The sequence below is a fragment of the Nannobrachium achirus genome (genome assembly GCF_963921795.1).
Source record: "Nannobrachium achirus genome assembly, chromosome: 11".
In the NCBI taxonomy this organism is placed as follows: Eukaryota; Metazoa; Chordata; class Actinopteri; order Myctophiformes; family Myctophidae; genus Nannobrachium; species Nannobrachium achirus.
In genome coordinates, this window is record NC_137820.1 from 18,148,314 (window position 1) to 18,171,280 (window position 22,967).

Below are 22,967 nucleotides of genomic sequence, written 5' to 3' on the forward strand. Positions count from 1 at the left end.
TTTGTGACTGGATCCATTACAGTAAACAATCAGAGAACTGTTGAGCTCCATCCCAGTGCTCAGGAGAGGAGGAGTCTGACAGTTATCCGCTCTCAGGCCCAACCCCACGGCTACAGATTCTGCTGAGGGCAGCAACACCTCACTGCAGGGCCTGCAGTTGGGGTGTCAGAGATCTAGATCGAGACAGAGACGGTCATGCAGAGCTTAACTCATAATTATTTCATCCTCACTGTGACGCAAATCCTAGTTAATACCTGTTTACATGTATGTCACTCATCATACGGTATATCCGACTTGGCATAATGATATTGATTGATAGAAGAATTTATTAGAAGGTTGCATAGGAAAAAGTAGGCTACAGTTTCATGACAGTACAAATCACTGGTACAAGGTCAACTAAAAGGAGATCCTAGTAAGCTAGGATCTCTAGTTTTGGCTTATTTACACAGGATCCACTTTATGTATCTCTATAACATTGAAAGACAGGTGGTTAGAACACAATACTTTGCATAGGATATCATCAATAACAAAAGGGAAAAAAGCATTCAAAAAGAAGAAAAAAAATGGGAAATAAAAGAAAAAGAAAAGGAAGATATTTACAGTGGAAAAGGGTAAGTATGGGCTTAGTCTATTACATGTTTCGACATATACACTGTATGCATGTGTTGTGTGAGCTATATATCAATGCCTATATGTCTATCAATGCCTATTTTACAATCTCAAATATGCTGATATTCTGGAACATAAAATTGTCACGTAGGCACACACAAAAATAGACCAAGAAAAGTGTCCTGCATGTAAATTCTTTGTTTATTGTTTGCAGTTTAAGTTCTGGTGTGGGATGGATGGAGATGAATGATCAGCTTTCCCCAGAGGTGCAGGTGAGGTAACCCAGGCCATGTAGCTCCTATTTCTCAGGCCCAGGCTCTTATGTAATGTAACCCACTACAGCAGTGGTTCTCAACCTTTTCTGGATCAGGGCCCACTTGAAAATCTTAAAAGCGTTGTCGACCCACCCATCTGAACACTTAGCTGTTAAGTGGACAGATGGTTGGGCCGCATGCATTTTCAGAGCATGTTTATTTTAGTGATCAATCAATCGATTGTGTTCCAGCTTGGATCAAAGGAAGTAAGTAGTATAATTTCAGTTATTCATGGGTTGCATTTGTAGTCCTAAACCAGCCATATTGAGGACCAACACAGGTGTTCAATTTGTCTGATTGGCATAGAACCAATGGTCTACATTAATCAAAACACCTGTGTTGGTCCTCAAAATGGCTGGTGTAGGACTACAAATGCAACCCATGAATTAGTCATTTTTTGTTGTTTTTAAATCTTAGAGTTACGGTTGAGAACAACTGCACCACAGTGTCATTCAGTACTTCACGCTACACTATACTCATACTGCATAAATATCATTCTATATGAATTAATGAATTTATTGTGTGATTTATAGTTTATGTAATCTCTCAAAACAGATGACAGAATGTCAGCACCACTGCCCTAAACATGTTAGTAAGAATAAACACACTAAGAATGGGAGGAGCCAAACCGAGTTCCTGATTCTACACAAAAAAGTAGGTGGCAAACCCCAGAGGCAAAAACCGAATGGGTTCACAGATTGAAATTTGTGCAAAATTAGTTTGTGCGTGTGCGACCATAGGTCACTACTTATTGCGACCGCATTATACCCTGAAAAACCTCGTAGCTTGTCTGACTGTCTGTCTGTTCAGGAAGTGATGTCAGTGTGATGTCAGTGAGTCACAGTGATGTGGTACAGAATGACTCATAATATGGGGGGCATAAAAAGGATGTCACGTGACATCACTTCCTGTACTGACAGTCAGACAAGCTACAAGATTTCTCAGGATATAAAAGTCCATATATGGTCATTCCCAGAAAAAGGAAAAAACCTTTTATGTCCATACATGGAGATTTCTGATGTCATAAATTCCAGGTCGAAAATGAGAATGTTAGGGTACCATATATGGCCCATATATGGAGATCAACAGGCATCAAACCAAGGCCCTAACTCACCAAGGCCCTGCTTGGCACTACTAATTAACGTACATTTTTGGAGCTGTGTGGAACACAAGCTCCCTATACGTGGCCGTGTGTGTAGGTATGTTTGTATGTGGGTGGGTCTGTCTGTATGTAGCCTCAAGCCTGTGGTGTAGTACCTTTTATGACCACACATGTTAAGGGAGGGGCGCTGTTTTCAACTGCAATACACACACACACACACACACACACACACACACACACACACACACACACACACACACACACACACACACACACAGCTCCACTTCGAACAGAGGTTCGATTTTTTTTAATGCCCATCTCCATGTATGGGCATAACATATATAGTATGTATATGGATACATATTATTATTGATAAAGGATAAAATAAAATAAAAAGTCCATAATTATATGGTCATTCCCAGAAAAAGAAAAAACCTTTTATGCCCATATATGGAGATTCCTATATTGTCAATAAGGACATTATTAAGGATATGATGTTATCAATATTAAGGACATATATGGGCGGCGTGTTCCTCCCTCCGCATCATCAGCGCCCACACCCTAGTTGGGGTTGGCGATAGGGCCTTTCTGTGTGGAGTTTGCATGTTCTCCCCGTGTCTCCTAGAGTTGATACCCTCACAAAAACATGAACAAACTCCCCCCAGAATGACAACAACTAGAATCGTCAGAGTGGTTGGCCAGATGGCCAAAAATTGGCGCGACCTCTCCCTTTAGGGCGAGCTAGGTCGCATGTCACCCTGAGGTCGCAAGTCACCCTGAGGTGTCTTACTAGTTGTACTTAGTATGAAAAGCTCATGTCTGTCTGTCTGTCCGTCCATCACTATTCTGACATCACAATGACACCTCATCCCAGCTCAGCAGAAGGATATACAGTAACTGTGTCCTATATGGAGATACCTGATGGCATCAATATTAAGCCCATATCTGGGAATGCCCATATATGGACATATTGTTTCAGTCTCATGTGGTCTAATACATCAAACATCTATGATGTCAGACGTCAGTTGGTCAGTCTCCATAACCAACCAGGTCTGTGCATTTTTTTGGTAAAGGTTGATCCCATTAATAGTCTTTAAAAGACAAAGAAGCGGCCTCACACACTGTAGCCAAAGTGCCAATATTTATTTTAGGACGCAGAGGGAAAGTTGATCTCATGCCAAAGCTCCAGTGCTCGCTCAGCAGTCTGCTGTCACCCAGGCGGATGCGTGCACGCGCCCATTTGCGCGCACCCATGTTCTCAGGGCGTCTTACTGGAATAGTATAGGTTGAAAGTGGTTATACTTTATATACTGTGTGTGTGTGTGTGTGTGGGTGTGTGTGAGTGAGTGAGTGTGTGTGTGTGTGTGTGTGTGTGTGTGTGTGTGTGTGTGTGTGTGTGTGTGTGTGTGTGTGTGTGTGTGTGTGCGTGCGTGCGTGCGTGCGTGCGTGCGTGCGTGCGTGCGTGCGTGCGTGCGTGCGTGTGCGCGCGCGCGTGTTTGCATGCGCAGTTCACGTGCGTGTGTGACTGATCCAATGAGAAAATGAGTTCTGAGGTCAAATAGCTCCATCTAACAAGCCCATCTTTAATCCTTTTATACACTCGTTTAGGCTAACAGAGAGGGCTCTGTTTTGAACACAAAGCCTAAAAATCAAGAGACATGAAAAAGAAAATCCACAAACATGCCAGACAGTTTTTACTGACTCTCATTTTAAAAAGGAAAATTCAAAACTGAACAGAAAATAAATCGTATTGCAGTAGAAGCAGGGACGTGCTGGCCATTGGGAAAAGCGGGACAATTCCCGAACGGCCGGTTCATTCCCGGCCGGTCCAGGCCGGCCATTAGGAAAGAATTTAAAATAAAATGTCGGCCTTCGTTCCATTTTGGGGGCTGTGCAGCCAGCAAAGTAAATCGTCATTGTCGGGCAGAAACCTTGTATCTCCAAGTTTCAAATTTATAATTTTTTTCGCAAAGCAAAGCCCTGCTTCATCATACAAGGCCGTTGCACAAAAGTAGTGAAAACAGCAGATCTACAAGCACACAACGCCTCGCACCATGAGGCGTTGTGTGCTTGTAGATCAGCTGTTTTCACTAGTTTAAATCATTTTTAAATGATAAATACAAAACAAACGGTTTTGGACACATAAGGTTTCCACCCGACAACGACGAAATATATATATAAAAAAAGAAATGAGGGCCTCTCCAACTCTTTTTCCCGGGCTGAATCAGGGGCCCAGCACGTCCCTGACTGGTGCTGTTCAGTATGCCATCAGCCATTGGTTGTAGTATAAAAGAACAATACAGACATGTTTTTATCCTGGAAGAAAAAAAAAACAGCAAATGACTGACCTCTAATTGGCAGTATATTGTGCATGGGTCACTAATTAGGCAGCCTGGGGTTTCAGAGCAGCCACCATATGGCAGAAGAATAGTGACACCACCAACCATACAACTATGAATCAGGCTTAAGGGTCAACTCTTTGGTGCTCTTTCAACCTCAGCACTAATTGTTTTTCTTCTCATCATCCCCTTCCATGATCCCTCTCAAGGAGGGAGGCCATGTTTGATGGTGGCATAAGCTTCTTTGTTGATTAGGGATGGTAGCGTTCTCCCAAAACCACATGGAAAGGGATAGCACTGCTAATTTGGCAGGACCAAAGCAATACAATACGTAAACCAGGCTATAATATAATTTCCATTTGCTTTTGTCAAACATCTCAGTAGAGCAAATTTAAATAATGACGAGAAAGACAAAAAGACAACTAAGATAACATTACTGTTCTACTGGCCACTAGATGCTGAAGCAAGTGCATCAGAGGCAAATCTAGATTAGTATAACTCACACTGACTCATACGGAAAATAAGAATGGATTAGTTGGTGGAGGCAGAAAACCCCTCTGAGCTCTGAGGGAGAAATGTCTGTAGCGTTAAGACATAAGAGTAGGAAATGAGATCAAAAGTGCAGGGAAAATGTAATTTATGAAATCTTGGATGATGTTGCAGATATTCAGCCACAGCATTACACGTAACCGAATTATTAAAAAAAATAATACAGCACACCTCAAAGCAATCGGATTCAAAGCGTTGGCTTTAAACATCAACACGCGACTGGATATTTCCTGGTCCTTTTTCAATGTACACACTTGTTGAGTGTGGTTCTGCCTCTAAATGGTGTGACTGATTGATCCACCCTTATGGACAGTAAAGATTAAGGGGATGACAAATCAGTATTTGCTTACACAGCGCATGGTACTAATCTACTTGTCTTCCTTCAGAGAGCCCCCAGACGACACAGGCTCACACGATCAGTCTGGCTCATAGAAAAGGAAGAGGTGGCAGACAACAGAGGCCACTGACCTTGGACAGCAGCACAGGACCAAACACTTGATGCACTCCAGTAGTTACTCTCTGAGTATTCTCATCTCTGTCATTCTCAACTCAAAACTTTGCTTTGAGATTCACAGGAAAGACTGCACAAAGGACAGAATTGTCTTAGAATTGTACAACGTATTTCATAGAATACATTCGCATCTCACAATGGAGGACCACATGGCCAAGATCAGCACCTTAACTTCTTCCAACTCGAAGGACTCGCGACAACACAACACAGATGCTGCTCAAGCAGGTGAGCAAGAAACAAGAAACAAAAATGTGTGGCATTTTCACTTCTGAAACTAACTGTGATTTGAATTACTCAATCTTGCTCTCTTTATGTTCTCTTCAGCTAAAGCTCCGGCTCCGGGGAAATCGCCAACTCAAGGCCTGTTGTGTAAAGTTTGCTCTGACACAAGCAGTGGGAAACACTATGGCATCTATGCCTGCAATGGATGCAGTGGCTTCTTTAAACGCAGCGTGAGACGCAGACTAATCTACAGGTGAGGACAGGGCTGCACAAAAAACAACAGTTATGCTGAATTCGTAAAAAATGTATCTAAACGCTCACATTCTTGGCAAATCATAATTCAGGCTTATATTGTTTAATTAGAATATGGCTCTGGTCAAAACTCACAGGTGTCAGGCTGGAACTGGTATGTGCCCAGTTGACAAAGCTCATCGTAACCAGTGTCAGGCATGCCGACTGAAGAGGTGCCTCCAAGCTGGCATGAACAAAGATGGTGAGTAGAAAGTGAGCCTACTGGAAAATGCACTCTGTCATACGCCAGTATTTCTGGATTCTGGGTATGAGCTCTAACTCATACAGTATAAAATGTGGATTATCTCCATGTGTCATGCAGTATTGCTATTTCTTTGCAGCAGTGCAGAATGAGCGTCAGCCTCGGAGCACAGCGCAGGTCAGCCTGGACTCCATTAATGTGGACCCAGAAAAGGAGCACCTGGCTACGACAAGGGAGCCCACGTACTCCATCATCAGCAGACCACTGGTCAACACCTCCATCACACCTCCTGCCCCCACAAAGGCCAGCAACGGCCCAAAAAACAACCACCGCCTCATGGTCAGCCTGCTTACTGCTGAGACCTGTGCCAAACTGGAGCCTGAGGATGGTGAGACCATGCAGGGTTATAATGCTGTTTTAAATGAATTAATGCCCTGTTTTATACATCATTGCCGTCGCATGACAGTGTTGTAGCGAGAATAACCAATTTACAAGCTGACAACACATTGCGAAGCGACACATTGTTGGCTATTTGCAGAAAAGATAATGTTTAAGGGTAATAATAATAATAATAATAATAATAATAACTGTATAGCACCTTTCTAGACATGAGCCACAAAGTGCTGCACAAACATGAGACAAGGTAATAAAAACAAATTCACAAAGAGAAGCAAAGAGACATAAGATGATCTATCATAATTACAACTAGAATAACCATGCATACAAGCAAATAAAATAAAATAACATAAGCTAATAGCAAAAAAGAACAAAGGGTTATTTACAGGATTGATTTCTGGAACAAATGGGTTTTTAATAGTGATTTAAATAGTCCAAGGGAAGCCCAAGGCGATCGAATGTTCTCGGGTAAAGCATTCCAGAGTTTAGGAGCTCGGACGGCGAAGGCCCAATCACCCTTTGTAACAAGATTTGCTGTACGTTGTTGTAGTTAACAAGAGCTTGTGACTAAATAACTAGATTGGATTAATTGGAAAACAGGTTTTGTACACACAAGGTTCCTGCTCAACAGGGATAAAATGTGTCCAGACATCGCTGTCTGATTTCCCTGTCTCTCTTTCTCTGTGCTTTGTAGTGGAAGAGAATATTGACGTGACAACGAATGAGCCAGAGAGAGAGAGGCCACCCTCTGAATGTCGCTCGTCCTTGTACAACTCCTGCTGTCCAGAGAGTGTGTATGAGACATCAGCTCGTCTGCTCTTCATGTCTGTCAAATGGGCAAAGAACCTGCCTGTCTTCTCTCACTTGCCATTCAGGGACCAGGTAAGACTCAACAGCATGTAGATGTATACTGTAACTTTTACATAACCCTGTGTCATGACTACACACAACTGAAGGAAAAAGCGTGCACGCATGCACGCACGCACGCACGCACGCACGCACGCACGCACGCACGCACGCACACACACACACACACACACACACACACACACACACACACACACACACACACACACACACACACACACACACACACACACACACACACACAAGCAAGCTTTGTTTTAAGTTGTAATTTACACTCCTGTGTCATTTCCAGGTGATCCTGCTGGAGGAAGCTTGGAGTGAGATGTTTCTGCTATGTGCCATCCAGTGGTCCCTACCCTTGGACAGTTGCCCCCTCCTGTCTCTGCCAGAACTATCCCCCACGCAGCAGTCTAAAGGCAGCGTCCCCTCCCCTGACCTGCGTATCTTAGAGGAGGTCTTTAATCGCTTCAAGACCCTGGCTGTTGATCCCACTGAGTTTGCCTGCCTAAAAGCCATTGTACTCTTCAAGCCAGGTAAAGCATTGCTTTTCTATTTGCCCTTTCTTTATTTTTTCAGTTAACTTTGGGTGTTTATATTACTAACTAAGTTGTTTGACTCCGTGGCACAGAGATTCGAGGTCTCAAGGACCCAGAACAGGTGGAAAATCTGCAGGACCAGTCACAGGTGCTGCTGGGTCAGCACATCCATTCTATATACCCAGCCCAGGCTGCCAGGTACACCCAATAATAATCACAAAATGGTTTTATTTACACCTACTTTTCTTGGTGTGTGTGTGTGTGTGTGTGTGTGTGTGTGTGTGTGTGTGTGTGTGTGTGTGTGTGTGTGTGCGTGTGTGCATGCGTGCGTGTGTGCGTGCGTGTGCGTGCGTGCGTGCGTACGTGCGTGTGTGTGACAGAAAGACAGACAGACAGACAGTTATAATACATTATAACTATTTATTATGAAAACAGAATCATGATCTTCTTTTGTTGTTGTTGTTCAGGTGTGGAAGACTTTTACTGTTGCTGCCCTCCCTCCATTTGGTCAGCTCAGAGAGGATAGAGCAAATGTTCTTTCACAGGACCATTGGCAACACACCCATGGAGAAGCTGCTTTGTGACATGTTCAAAAACTAAACAAGCCCCAGGAATGAATGTGGTGGTTATATAAAGCCAGCTCTGAAGAAACACAATCTTGTTCCATGAATTCTGTTTCATTTGCTGTTCTTCTTAAAGTCAAAAATAATGCAAAGATTATATCCCGCCACCATAGGCCACCACACTGTAATATAATCAATACATTGTTTTCCTTCTTAAATGAGTAGTTCACCCAAAGAATTACTTATTTTCTATCAAGGTCACACCCCACGAAGCCTTGAATTCATGGAGATCTTTTTGCTTTTGTCGCATTCCTATGGCAATAATTTGATTACCGTCTCTTATCAGCTAATGTATCCGGTAGTGTCTCCTACTGGAAATACACATCAAATTATTGGCTTAGGAATGCGTAAAAAACAAAAGAATCACCACGAATTCAAGGCTTCATGGGTGTGCAGAAAATAAGTACGTTTTTAGGGGGAACTACTCATTTAAACAGTATTTATAAAAGTATGTTTGCTTTTGCTATATTCAAGGAATACTTTATTTATATGCTGGAAAGTAGGGAATATTGTTTTGTGTCATTTTCATGTATTTTTAGTAAATACAAAAATAAATGCCTGCTTTATTTGATGTCAGTTCTTGGATTTGGAAGTGTTCACCCCTGATCATCGATTTGTTCGCAAGAGGATGATGTCCTCCTAATCAGCTTATTTTATGGAGCTACATGATCACAAGTAGAGGACAGTAGAGGTTAATCTTACCAACTAGACTGAGAATCTCTGCACTGCTTTTTAGAAACAGGGGGTGGCGGTAATGCACCAATGTAGCGTTAAGCACCACATAGTCAACAGCCACCACTGAGAAGAAGAAAAATGGGGAATAAACAAAAACAAAACACGGAAGTGCACAACATCCTGTCAGTAAATGTTGGAGAAATGGTTTAGTATAATATAAGTGTAGGCCTATTTATATGCAGTTGAATTTGAGTAGTGCGTGTTGACAATGTTTGGTGACTCGTCGAGCAGATACCCGTACCAGTCTCTTCCACAGAGCGACACGAGACAGCCAGGATTGTTTGTGGAAAGAGAGAGCCAGTCCCACCAACATAAAGGACATTCTTTTGACTACATACCTAAAGTCACTGACAACGACTTCACCGGTAGGTAACATCAGTGAGTTTACAGGAGGATATGTATGTCGTAACTATGCGTATGTCCCACAATAAGCGCTAGCATGACAGTGACAGCTGGATGGATGTCATGGTAACCGTGTATAAATAAGCGACGCGCTTTGAGCTTGTAGCCGATCCCAAGCAAGCCGTCTTTATATCACAATATATTATATTGTGATGTCAAGTGAACCCTGACCAATCCTGTCTGATTGGACATAGTAATTGTCCAAGATATCCAGCCGAATACCAGTCACTTCGCCAAAAATCCAACTCGCCAAATCAACTTGCTAGGACATCTCGCCAATGAGCAGGGTTGTCAACCTTGGACTGTCAGTCCAGGAGAATCGAGGAGATTTATTTTTTAGGGGGTGCGCGGAACTCCTCAACAGGGGTCTGGTGGTCCTCCCCCCAAAACTTCTTAACAGATATATATATTTTCCTGTGTTCTGTTGAATGTTGTGCATGTTTGATACTTTTATCAGGCTTGCTTTACTAGCATGGGTACAATTTCAGTACCATTCATTTTTTTAAAAAAATGCCAAATGGAGGTGTACAAATTTGATGACTGAAGCAAAGTAAGACATCCTTAAAAACGACTTCTCATCTGGGGGTCCTCCCCCACAAAATATTTAACACTAGAGGTTCGCGGGCCTTCGGCCCACTCACATCTAGAGTCCACGCCCGAAAAAAAAAAAAAAAAAAAGTAAAAAAAAAAAAAAAAAAAAAAAAAAAGTTAAAAAAATAAGTAAAAAAAAAAGTTTAAAAAAAAATTAAAAAAAAAAAAAAAAAATTTGGGGGGGGGGGAACTATTGTGGCGGAACTATTGTGCCGCAGCGCACGTTTCCGGTTGGACATATTTGACCGCCGGACGCACTGGAGAGAAGTGACTGGCTGTTTCTCAATGTGGATTCTTGTCTAGACTTGAGTCCTCCTGAACTTGTGATACGTCATAAGTTGCTGCCCAAGTATGCTTCCAATCTCAAGTCTGCATTTGACCAAGTAGAGACCAAATTCCCGGATGTGAACTTGATCCTCCCACTTTACCGAGGATGCATTGGAGCTGACTTGTGGAGACTTTCCACAGCAAATTACCCAGCATGCCTTTCACCCCACCCCCGAGCCGAGATGGTGACGTCACCGAGTAAGCTGCAGGAAGTACTGTTCCAAACCCAGAATCAGCGACGTGCGTCCTCGCGTCCCTGGAAGTTCTTACTCCCAAGGCGAACTTGCAAGTCTGAACTACCAAGGACCCAAGGACCTAGTTACCAAGCCCGCGATTGAGAAACAGCCACAGTTAAGCCTCTGCTATTTCTCTGCAGCAGGCACATGCAAACACAGTGGTGTCAAATTGCACTCTCTCTCTCTCTCTCTCGCTTGCCCGTACCCCCTCCCCTGTTGCCTCCTCTCTCTCGTGCTTAGCGAATGAGCGGACGGCATAGGGTTAGGGGCGGTACTCCTTACGTCCTAGACGACTACCTATGAGTTGAAGTCGATGTAAAGGGGGCGTGAAGTGGGATGCGGCTCTTAGAGGAATGTATATATAAGATAGTAGATGTAGCCTAATTGCCAATCATCCTGGCGAATCCAGGAGCATTGAAAAGCCTGCCCAATGAGCGTGGACAATTTGGCGAGTTGGATTTTTGGCAAAGCGCGGTTACCATCCAGCCTTGCAACCCGGATAACCTCAGTCAAAAGGTTAACAAAAAGCAGGTTCACTTTGCTGGCAAAACATTCTAGTAGTGTGTTGCCTATAGCAACCACAGTATTATTATAATGCCTCCGATATGAATCCGATAAAGTAGCATAACTTCATATCTAATATCTAGTACTTTATACCTCTCTTTCTGATACATAGATTTGTCACAAGGATGGGCGTCCTGGATCTGCAACCTGATTGTCATTTTCTTGGTCTACATCTTAACCATTATAAGTTTTCCTATATCAGGATGGTTCGTGTTGAAAGTAAGTGGACAAATACCTAACCTGGCTGTTATATTACATACACAATCATGGCTCAGCCATATTGATCATACCTATGCCTAGCCCCGTTCGGAACCCTGAATACCTTTTTTGTATTTGGGATGTCGGTATCTATAGCCCCAGCCACAACTTGTTGAATCTAGAGTTGCGACATCCAACCATTGACAGCCCATACAGACAGAAAAGTCCTATCTGATTGTATTAAACAATATTAAACTCACCAACATTGCAGCTGTATGGAAAGCTTGAATTATCCTCTTCCTATATGCAACGTTTTTCTCTTATAAAAATCCACCATAGACATGTTATGACTTATGAGCTACTTTCTGTCAATAGATGCTGTGTCAGAGTTCGGAAGCACTCGTTTTCAGTAACGCCCTATTGCCTCCTGCATTATGTGCAATTTCGAACCAGGTGGCAGTAAGGACCATTTCCAAACTCGAGCACGGAAATTATTGCGTCTCCCGCGTGGAAAGCCAATATCTTAACCGCTAGATCAAAGGGAATTCCCTATGGCTCGGGGGGAGATGCTGTATTAGACTTTTAGGTCATCAGACTGAGGCTGTGAGTGTGAGCCACTCTACTACACACGCAGCACTACAACATGGGAGTGATCTATAGATGTGGAATACATGAAATGTAGGCTATGTAGTATGTAATATCACAGCCATTCTGGGGCTAGGCTATACATAACCCAGTGCAATACCACTTTCCCAATTAGATAAATCCTCCTAACAAACTCTGTTTGACATTGTCACTAGACGGTTCCTAACTACCAGAGGATTGTTGTGTTCCGTCTGGGACGGATTTGTCCTCCAAAAGGACCCGGCGTTGTCCTTCTGCTGCCCCTCATAGACCAATGGCAGAGGGTAGACCTGCGTACCCGGGCCTTCAACATACCTCCTTGCCAGGTACACCAAAGATGCTCATATTAAGTTATACTTTATTGATCCCTGTGGGGAAATTCATTCTCTGCCTTTAACCCATCTCAATTACAGTAGTGCAGTGGGTAGCCACTGGGCACTGCCAGTCGAGTGGACCTCTCCTTCCGCTGTAGCTCCTGGACGTGAATGAGTCCCACTGATTTAAGATCTGGCTTAGGCCGCAACCTACAAAATGTAAAGGTAGTCCCGGTATCCTACAGATGTCTGTAGTTCTGGCGGTCGGGAAAGAATAGTCAATGTGTTGAAACAACCTTTAAACCAATTGAACCTTAGCAACCCTATTTTGGGGGAACACTTAATTTAAGTTGCAATATGATGTGAGCTTGTAGATTTTGTGTAGAGGGAGAAAAAGAGTGGACCAGGTACAGAGCCAACTCAGATCACGTTTACTAAGTAGGCCTATTGAGGGTTTAAGTGGTTAAACTGGGTTTTTGCCAGCCTGCACCAAATTTTAAATGGAGGCACTCTCCTGATCTGGAACGCTGATGCACGTTTAACATGGTGGTGCGTTCCCAAACACGTCTGCATATTAAATTTGACGCAAGCTGGCGAAGGAGAGAAAACTACGGCTTTCTATGTTTTATTGAGCATCTACTGAAATGCTACCATTCCAGGTGACTACTCGGGACGGTGGTGTCCTGTTAGTGGGAGCAGACACTCAGTTCCGAATCTGGAACCCAGTCATGTCGGTGGTGTCTGTCCAGGACCTCAACGCATCGACCAGGCTGACAGCACAGAATGTCATGACCCAAAGCCTGGGGAAGAAGACTGTTAGAGAGATCCAAACTGAGAGAGTGAAACTGGGGGAATATCTTGGGGTGAGGACTGAGGACATGACAGGAAGATCATTCAGAGTCAAATTAACCTGGTGTCCCTATTTTGTGTTGTAGGTGAACATTTTTGTTGTACAATGAAGTATACTTGTATAGGGCTTAAGTAGTTATCTGGATCTTACTTAAAAAGCTTACTGAATATGTTTACCTACTGACTGTTCAGACTTAATGAATTTAAACCAACTATTTTATTTTTTATTTTATTTTCTCACAGGTGGACATCAATGAGATGACTCGGTCCTGGGGGCTGGAGGTGGACAGAGTAGAGCTTGTAGTGGGCTCTTTGCTGAAGGCCCCAGAGGAGGGCCCCTCAGGTCCTTTCATTATGCCTCCCTCAGTGCCTGGGCTGGAAGGCCTTGCTGGCCCCATTCAGGAGCTGGCCATGCACTTTATGGGTGGACTTCTTCAGCCTCAAAAAGGTGCTGCAACACACTCTCCACAATCTCTTTTTCTACTCTGTTCATATGACTGCAGTGTAATAACATATATCTACGTCTTGCATGTCCTTAGATGACAATGTTAGTTTTATAGATGAGCTTGGAGATGCTCCTCAGCCCGTCATGGCCAGGCCTGGCTCTGTGGAGGAGCTGCTGGGGGTGATCAAGCTGCTCCTGTCAGACACCTTGGTCAGCCAGGTGGGGGCCTGCTTCCAGTTCCACATCAGCTCAGAAGACGGACGATGCAACAGCTATTATGTGGATCTGAGTCAAGGTGACCATTCAGCTGTCATCGTCACGTGATTGACGCATAGACCTCAGATGGTTCCAGTTACAGTACATGTTGAGATTGATTTGGATGTGATGACAATATGCAATCTGATTTTACATTTCTTAAGATGTCTCTCCCAATGTGTGGATCATGAGAATGACGGGGCTTCATTGTGGATCTCGGCTCCACATTGGGCAACGTTTCAGCCCAATCAGTCCCATTGACTTGACTAATAAAATGAATGTTACATTTCCGAAAATATAAAAGATGTTTAAAACAAAGCTCATGCCTTGGAGGTACTTCTTTGGAACTACTGGCAGCTTACACATTAAATTTGACTGATGAGTACAGCAGTTTGTAAGATATGCTCTAGAAAATAGACCCTTTTATAGACAGCTAGCCTCCTAGATCAGCTACTTTAGTTATTTTTATAAAGAAAAGAAAAACGACTAACTGACCGACGATGCTGCCACCAAGCACCCTTGATGTTTCTTTTTTTGTCTGTGTGTGCATTGTAGGCAGCGGTGCAGCTGATGTAGGCTCCCCATGCCAGCTGCCAGATGTCACCTTGACTATGAGTGACAGGGATCTACTGGCCATGTTTGAGGGCAGCCTGAGACCATATGCTGCCTACACCAGTGGGAGACTGAAAGTCCAGGGAGACTTGAAGACTGCAATGAAGTTGGAGGAACTCATAAAGCTACTTAGGCAATAGCTGTGGCAGTGTCCTAGTGAATCAACTAATTTAATTTAGAAGGTCCAAAGTTCATTCTGTGCTGCAGCCATGTGTCTCGTGGAAGAGTTTCTGAGTATGGCACTACTCCTTACTGTTCACATATTGCCTTAGTTAACTTTACAAATGTAGGCTCCATGTGATAGTTGATTTCAACAAGGGATTGGATTGACTGAAATACTGTACCTTTGCTGAATGTCAGTGCTTATCAGGATGCAATTTTTGTATCTGTTTATATGTGTTTTCTTTTGTGTAATTCAAATGTATTAGTGTTTTATGTTTTATTTATTTTAAATCAGACTTTGAGGTGTGGAAATTAGTCAAACGTGCATGAGATGAACCAACCATTTCATTTCCAACTATGAACAGTTCAAACCATGAAGAGTCACAGAAGCAGAGGGATCAATACGGTAGCTATTACTCCTACAGGGTGGTACCCAAGAATGAACATAACCCAACGCTTCCTTTTAAAATTCATGTTAATACTACAAACTTCATAAATAAAATGTGCACCTCTATATTTGTGTCTGTGTTTGTGTACCAAAACAAAGGCATCAGTTTCAGAGGCATACCAATGTCATTTGCATCTTGTGTTCTATTGCTGAGTGTGATGGTTCTTCTGTATCACAAGTACGGAGAACAGCTATGCTGCCTGCTAGGCTAACTAATCATTTAGGTTCAACCTAAATGACTAACTAACCTCTGATGAGTAGACTAAAGAGAATGAATTCACCTCAATTAATAAAATGCTTTTTTCAATTATGTGAAGCAGTCCTCAGTCTTTGCTATATGAGAAGTATACTAGTGCTGTCAGTTTTGTGGCACATAATGTCAGTTGAGGTGTTTTCTGGGACATTTACGCCATCTACAGGATAGCAGATGCATTTTGTTTATTTCAAAAAAATATCTATAAACCTTTTATCAGTCATATTAGATCAATTAGACATTTTGAGTACTTTTCAAATCTGTCCATTCTCATCTCATTCGGTTTTCCGTTTACAAACAGGTGGAATGGCACTGTTGCACTCCCATCTGACTTCAGTTGATATACACATTGTCACTGTGTTGTTGCTTGGTAACTTGATCCAGCTGTTTTCCACAGGGCTGTTGTAACCATAGCAGTAGCCTGTATAATTTATCAGTTAAGAGAGTGAAAACATGGAGCAGGTAAGATGAGTTTTATTGAAACCATTTGCTTTCTATGTTGTTCCAAATTGTTTGCTGTCCTAATGTGTTTGTGTGTTTCTTTAGGACTGTGTTGCCGGTCTGTACCAATCTCTGGGTAGCTCTGTTGGAGGACAGTTTTCCTCTGAAGACGTGTGCATTCTCTTCAACAAGATTTTCCACTTGCCTTCTACAAAAGAGGATGTGCACATGGCCATTAAGAAGGTACCCAACGTTCCACTCAACCCCACATAAAACACAACTGCAGATTAACATTGACAGATATTCCAATCTGTGTGGAAATATTTAAAGGACAACTTTAGTTTTTTACAACAAGAAACATATTTTAGATTGTAATTAGAGAAAAGAAAAGATTGAGTGTTAAAATGTTTTCATTTACTGCTTTCTATTGTTTTAGCGATTTTAGTATTTTGATTTCAGTAGGTGGGGGCATGCGTACAAGTGGCTAAATATGTATTTTTAGACAAGCTGGCAATTTCTTTGTTATTATTTACACCAACCCCCATCAGTCAGATCTGCCCATGAAAGAGTGCGGGGCATCTTGGGAATGGGCTTATTTATTGTGTCTAAAAAGACATATTTAGCCACTTGCATGCATGGCCCCATGCATGCAAATCAAAATCGTTAAAATCACTAAATCGATAGAAAGAAGTAAATTAAAACATTTTAACATCTTTTCTTTTCTCTAATGACTATCTAAAATACGAACCCTTGTTGTAAAAAGACAAAATTAAGACATTCAGCTGTTTCTTGTTCAGATTGCAGGGGATGATCAGGGCTGGTCGTGTATTGGAGAAAGGGTCTTGGATGTTCTCATTGAGATGGAGAGGGAGAGACAAAAGAAAGAAGAGGTAGGGTTTTTTTTTCTCTCTAAAAAACAGATGAAACCTTTGTGTCATTTTTAATCTCTTGAATTTCACCAGACCTAGGGTTTTAAAGTCTCTGTGACTGAATGGGTTCCTTTTTGTGATAGTGGTTAGTATTTTTCAACACAGTGGAGTGTTGGCACTTGGCACTCTACTGTTCCTGCTGTTGTCTAAAGTCGTTGTTTTTTGTCTGTAGCTCTACTGGGACCTCCAGCTTCTAAATATGGGGAAACTCAACACTGTGTACACAATGGACACAAAGCACGGCATCAGTCGCCAGACCACAAATAGAATGCAGTCACACACAAAGAGCACCAAACAAACTCAGAACAGATCCGATTCTCAGTCGGTAACTTCATATGGCCTTGACACAGACCTTTCACAGGTACTGTATGTACAGTATGCTCTCACTGAAACAGATGATCACTTGCTCGGAGGAATTTTATAATTGCCTGACACTTTTCTTGCTTTGTATGTAGAGAATGCAGCTGACAGGGAAGTGGGACAAGGAGAGAAGAGACAGATACAAATCAAGACTGAGGAGGAAAGCCAGGCAGCACTGGGCCAGGTAGGCTATCCCATATGGCCATGACCCTAACCATAAGAAATTGTTTGCAATCCATTCTCGTCTATTAGACGACTAATCAACGTCTAGTCTAAGTTAAAGGGGAAGACCACCCATTTTCAATATTGAACTATGTCATTAATATACCTTAGAGGAGTTGTGTGGAAATAGAAAAAAAGTTCCCCCTCTTCTGTGTTGCCTAGAACTGGAGGATTGATTTTGGGGTTTGTATTGCAAATTACAACTTGATGACATCACACATTGTACTTTACAATACAAACCCCAAAATCAGTCCTCCAGTTCTAGGCAACACAGAAGAGGGGGGACTTTTTTTTAATTTCCACACAACTCCTCTAAGGTATATGACATAGTTCAATATTGAAAATGGGTGGTCTTCCCCTTTAACTTTCAAATCTAGACCTGTTTTGACCAATTTTAGATGTTGTGCTTGAGGGATTACATCATGGTCAAAATGGCTGCTTACATGTTCTGTCTTCCCAGACTGGTGGCAGAGGGTGTGCACAGCATCATACCCTCTCTGTGGCGTGGTCATTCTGGTCAAGGGCTAAGGGTCAGCGGTCAGGCCTGGGGTTATGTCTCCCCCTCTGACCTCGTCCTGCTGATGGAAGTGAAGTATGACGTGATCACCCACCTGCTGTACACAGAGATGCTGCAGGAGCACCACGGTGAGGAAGGAGTTATCGTAACTGTCACAAATACGAGTTAAGGATACTACTCTTTAACGCACGGCCCTTTCCCAAGCATGCACTTGACAAAAATGTCCATTATAAAATGTCATGCAATTTCTTCACCGAATGAAATATTGTTTTATTTTTGTTTTTTTACATTTTTCACTAAATATGTTTTACTTGTGCCTTAAAGTTTAAGGTATACTGTAAATAGGACTGAAGTGGTTAATGTATGTTTTGTAATAATGTTTTGTAAAAATCTACAAAGTAATTAACTCGTAACTAAGGTTTTGAAATTGTAGTGGAGTAAAAGTACAATATTTGATACCTAACATTTTTATTTTGGAACTCCACAGGTCTGACTGCATGGGAGACCCTGCTGCCATGGCAACAAGACAAGGAAGAGGAGCGTCTGTGGGATCTAGCAGAAGAGGCTGTGAAATGCAGTGACCTGCTCCATCTGGCCGAGCTGCCAGGAGCTTTCAGAATATACACGTAAAACAAAACTCACACATATTAGAGTTAAACTCCCACGCCTGCTCTTCTCATATTCAAACTATTTACTAATCATGGAGAAACACAGACACTGACATGCATGTCAACATACACACACACACACACACACACACACACACACACACACACACACACACACACACACACACACACACACACACACACACACACACACACACACACACACACAAATGCAGAAGTACTTGGGGAATGGGGAAGCATAGTCTCTCATCAAATTACTTATTTTTGTTATGTTGTGGACTTCTCCCCAGGTCACGTGAGGGAGTGTCCCTTATGAGCTGTCCAGAAGGTTCTGGTTCCAGGGAGAGATCATGGTCTGCAATAACGATCCTCACTGAGTTACAAACCGCTTGTGAACAAGAGAGGGACACGCTCACAGCCCTGAGCAAGAGGTACAGTTTCAGACACACGTCACAACATCTGCAAATAGTTGTTTTGCAAATAGGGTTTATTTTAATCTGCTAGAGGTACACGTTGGGTGAGCTCACAGATAAGCTCAGATAGTGCCAGCTAAACCACTGCTCACAGATAAGTCCCTCATTTAGGTTTTGACATTCATGTGATTATCTTTCTCAGCTCATTCATTTTTATTTCATTTTGTTCTATCAGTTGTTATGTCTGGAGACCCATACAGTATGTTAAACTCCACCTATTTGGTACTGTTTATCAGTTTAGTTATAATAGTTATTTGTGCTGGAACACATCTCTGGCTAGGTCCTGACTTAGGGGCTCCATTTGCTTGTATCTCCTTAACAGGCTGGACACGGAGGACCTGAGGTTGTTGTGTCTGTACATCAGGTTGGCCACTCTCAGAGCTCAGAGAGAGAAAGTGTCATATGGTGCTCTGTTGGCAACGAGACAGGCCTGGGAGACATGGTAGGCTAATGCAGTTCTCAAATATTTTCTTGTCAAGGATCCCAAATTGATTTGCATTTTGCCACAGACTGCCATTTGAAACTATTTTGTTACATTAGATTTGTGATCTAATCAATAATCTTGTGAAGATTATTTCACATTGTTTAAAAAATAAAAATCTACGAGCTCACAACGCATTGCGATATGAAAAATAGGGTGGAGTATAAAATAGGGTTAAAGTGGTCCAACTGATTTTGTAGTTATATGAAATTAAATGAATTTGCTGGAGACCCCCTGGAACCCTCTCAAGGACCCCTGGGGGTCCCCGCACCCCACTTTGAGAACCACTCTGGCCTATGGACAGTGATGATGACAAATTAAAATGCACATACCAATGCAGACCAGTAACTCATTTTGATGTGCACAGCCAGTAATGATGATGGTTGCAGGCAGGCAGCATGTCCCTCAGCATTTTACAGTCCATCATGTGTTTTCAGGCCATGTGTCAGCAGTCCATGCAGAAGAGAGCAGGCCACTGTGTGGCTACAGGACACAGGTGAAGACAGGAATGAAAATGAGTTCTCTATCACCGTATCCCCAGAGCAGGTGCTGTAAATTATATACATTTATATGAATTGAATTTGAATTAAATGTGTCATTGTATGTATTTATGTGAGACAAAATGTTGTTTTTGTTGTCAATAAAAAAAACATAGTGTACACATTTTTGATGATACATCTCTTGGCACCTCCCAACAGGCAGTACTGCAGTGGCTGGTGCTGAGTCAGGAGCAAGAGAGGAAGTACCTGCTCAGGTTGCTACATGGGGTCTCCCTCGAGGACTTGCAGGGTCCAGGGGGCCAGCGGCCTCCGAGCGAGGGTAACTCTGTGTGCTTCCATTTCTGTGCATTCGTTTGTCAGACAATATGAATTTGGTATTGCTTTATATCTGTGTCATGTTCCTATTCAGAACATCCACAGACTGCCTTAAGCGACAGCTGTGTAAGAAGGCTGAGGCAAATCCACGCTACACTGCAGACACACTCTCACATCCGTACCCAACCAGAGCAGACTGCTGCTCAGCCCCACACACAGGTACCAGCAGGTTATTCTAGACCCCAGTGGGGAGCGTGTGCCCTGGTCCTGATGATAGAGTTGATAGAGCACCAGGAAGCCCAGATTTCAGCGTTACTGCCAGCAATATTGAACATGGTGAGTTACAACGCAATCCCAGTGCTCCATTAACCACTTTCAACATTTTCACAAAAAGAAATAGTGAAAATAGCGGATATATAAGTCCACAATGCATTGCATTGTGAATTGTTGTGAATTTGTAGATCTGCTATTTTCGCTATTCACCACATGACGAAGTATATGGTGTATAAGTGTTTAAAAGTTGGATATGAGTGCAGACTGGCATGCATAAAGTGCTTTCTTCTTGAGGTTAGAGCGCACAGCATCTCCAAGCAGTGAGGGAGGAATACGAAGCTGCCGTTGCGGAGCCGCGTCTCAGCAGCCTATTCCAACTACTGACCTCAGAGAACCCTCTTACAGCTGACTCCCTACTCTCTGCTGGTCCAACCACAGCCCAGAATAGCAGTGCAAAACCCCAAAACTACAACACTGTTGTTGGAGAGGCCAGTGGAGAGCCAAATCCAATGCAAGGCCCTGAGATGCATGATGTCTGCACAGGTATTGGAAGTAAACGCAAGCATACAGTAGATTCAGTCAGAGATAAAAAATACCATAAAAGGGACTCAGGCCTAGACTTAAATAGGAATACCACTCATTTTCAACATTGAACTATGTCATTAATATACCATAGAGTTGTTGAGTGGAATTCCCCCCCTTCTGTGTTGCCTAAAACTGGAAGATTTATTGTGGGGTCATGTGATCAGTGACATCATGAAGATGTACTCTTTCCTTTTTTTTGCGTGTCTCACGTTTTTTTTTTTTATGAAACATGTACAAGAGAGCAGTAAAAAAAAGCAGTGATGGCTGAGTGGTTAGTGTCCACACCTAGGACTCCGGAGACCCCAGAGGTCGCAGGTACGATCCCCCGCTCCAGCTATCACCGCTCCCCCCCTTGCGCTCCTTGTGGGCTGCCTCATAGGGTTCAGCTGGGTTAAGCTGAAAAAAAGCAGCTGGGTTGGGCTGCGATACCCGAATTTCCCCTGCGGGAGGAGTAGGTAACTATCATTATCAACTATCATTATCATTACAAAAATATTGTACTCTTTGGCTTGCAGAGTACATCTTCGTGATGTCACTGATCACATAACCCCACAACCAATCTTTAAGCACACACATACTGGTACAGTTCTTTAACTCCAGCATAGTGTTCATTTTAGAAATGCAGACCATTTACCATTTTCCCCCAGGCTGTGGTGCAGCCATGGAGGACGTGCCATACCTGGAGGTCTTGGGCATGTCAGATGCCACAACCACTGATGGGCACACAACTGATAAAGGAACGCTAGAGGAAGCGCAGCAGGGCAGTCTGAGGAAGACCCCCCAGAGCTATGAGAAACAGGAATCTCTGATCACGCTGGCTTGGAGCAAGCCACCAGAGTATGACAGTGACAGTGACAGTGACAGTGACAGTGACAGTGAGGCTGAGGATGCTGTTGCAGGCACAACAGCTGAGCAGGTTGCTGAATTCAGCGTGAAGTCGGTGGAAGGTACCGGTGACTTGCACGGCACAGCTGGAGTCGTGCAATTTGAGGAGGTTCCTAGAGGGAGTCACACAGAGGAGGTGCATTCTTCTCTGTGCCGTTCTGGAGGTGACCCATACACACAGTTGGCAGAGGAGCCAAAGGCCACAGATGGAGATCAGCAGGTATAAACCTATTGCAGACCAGATGTCACAATGTGCTGTTCTATCTCTTCTCTGACTGCGCTTTCATTTTTATCGTCGTATATAGAGTAGTCGGCAAGTACCTTATTATTTTCTAAGCCATTAGATGGTGGTTCAGAACATAATCAATGGCTAATTTAAGAACGGGAACGGGAAGATTTTTTTTTAAGAGTACAGAAAGAGTTCAAATTGTTTTTATGTGGCCACAACCACCAGTTCATTAAGTATGCCTGGTTGGCAGGTAGATGGTGACCCAGTTTAAGTTAGCCACACCCACAGGGGTGGGTGTATGGTAAAAGGGGAGGGGATTTTTTTATGATGTTGTTAAATCAGTGTTTTTCGATCAGGCCTTTTGACTCAGAGGCTATCAGCTTTCAGGAAGAAACCACAAATACACAGGGAAGGCACATTATAACCACACCCTGTGGTCTATTCGAGTAATGTTAACTCCATAGACACATACAAAACAGAAAAAGTACAAAACTATTGCACCACCTCTTTAAAAAGTAAAAAAAAAAAAAGAAGAAAGATTGTCATACACCT

General features: G+C 42.9%; 2 protein-coding genes across 2 annotated transcripts; both read left to right on the top strand.

The window, feature by feature from the left end:
* Positions 1-5,561: 5,561 nt before the first annotated feature.
* Positions 5,562-8,538, top strand: nr2e3 (nuclear receptor subfamily 2, group E, member 3; the record flags this gene model as incomplete). Its single annotated transcript, XM_080736913.1, has 8 exons — positions 5,562-5,649; positions 5,749-5,899; positions 6,036-6,139; positions 6,279-6,527; positions 7,230-7,417; positions 7,695-7,935; positions 8,031-8,136; positions 8,406-8,538. 8 exons carry the CDS (start codon positions 5,562-5,564, stop codon positions 8,536-8,538), a joined length of 1,260 nt encoding a protein of 419 aa, XP_080593039.1.
* Positions 8,539-9,403: 865 nt separating this feature from the next.
* stoml1 (stomatin (EPB72)-like 1) lies at positions 9,404-15,389 on the top strand. The gene is made up of 7 exons (XM_080737298.1): positions 9,404-9,661; positions 11,529-11,635; positions 12,415-12,564; positions 13,212-13,415; positions 13,645-13,849; positions 13,941-14,141; positions 14,657-15,389. The coding sequence occupies exons 1-7, from the start codon at positions 9,505-9,507 to the stop codon at positions 14,851-14,853; spliced, it is 1,221 nt and encodes a 406-aa protein (XP_080593424.1). The 5' UTR covers positions 9,404-9,504; the 3' UTR covers positions 14,854-15,389.
* Positions 15,390-22,967: the final 7,578 nt, after the last annotated feature.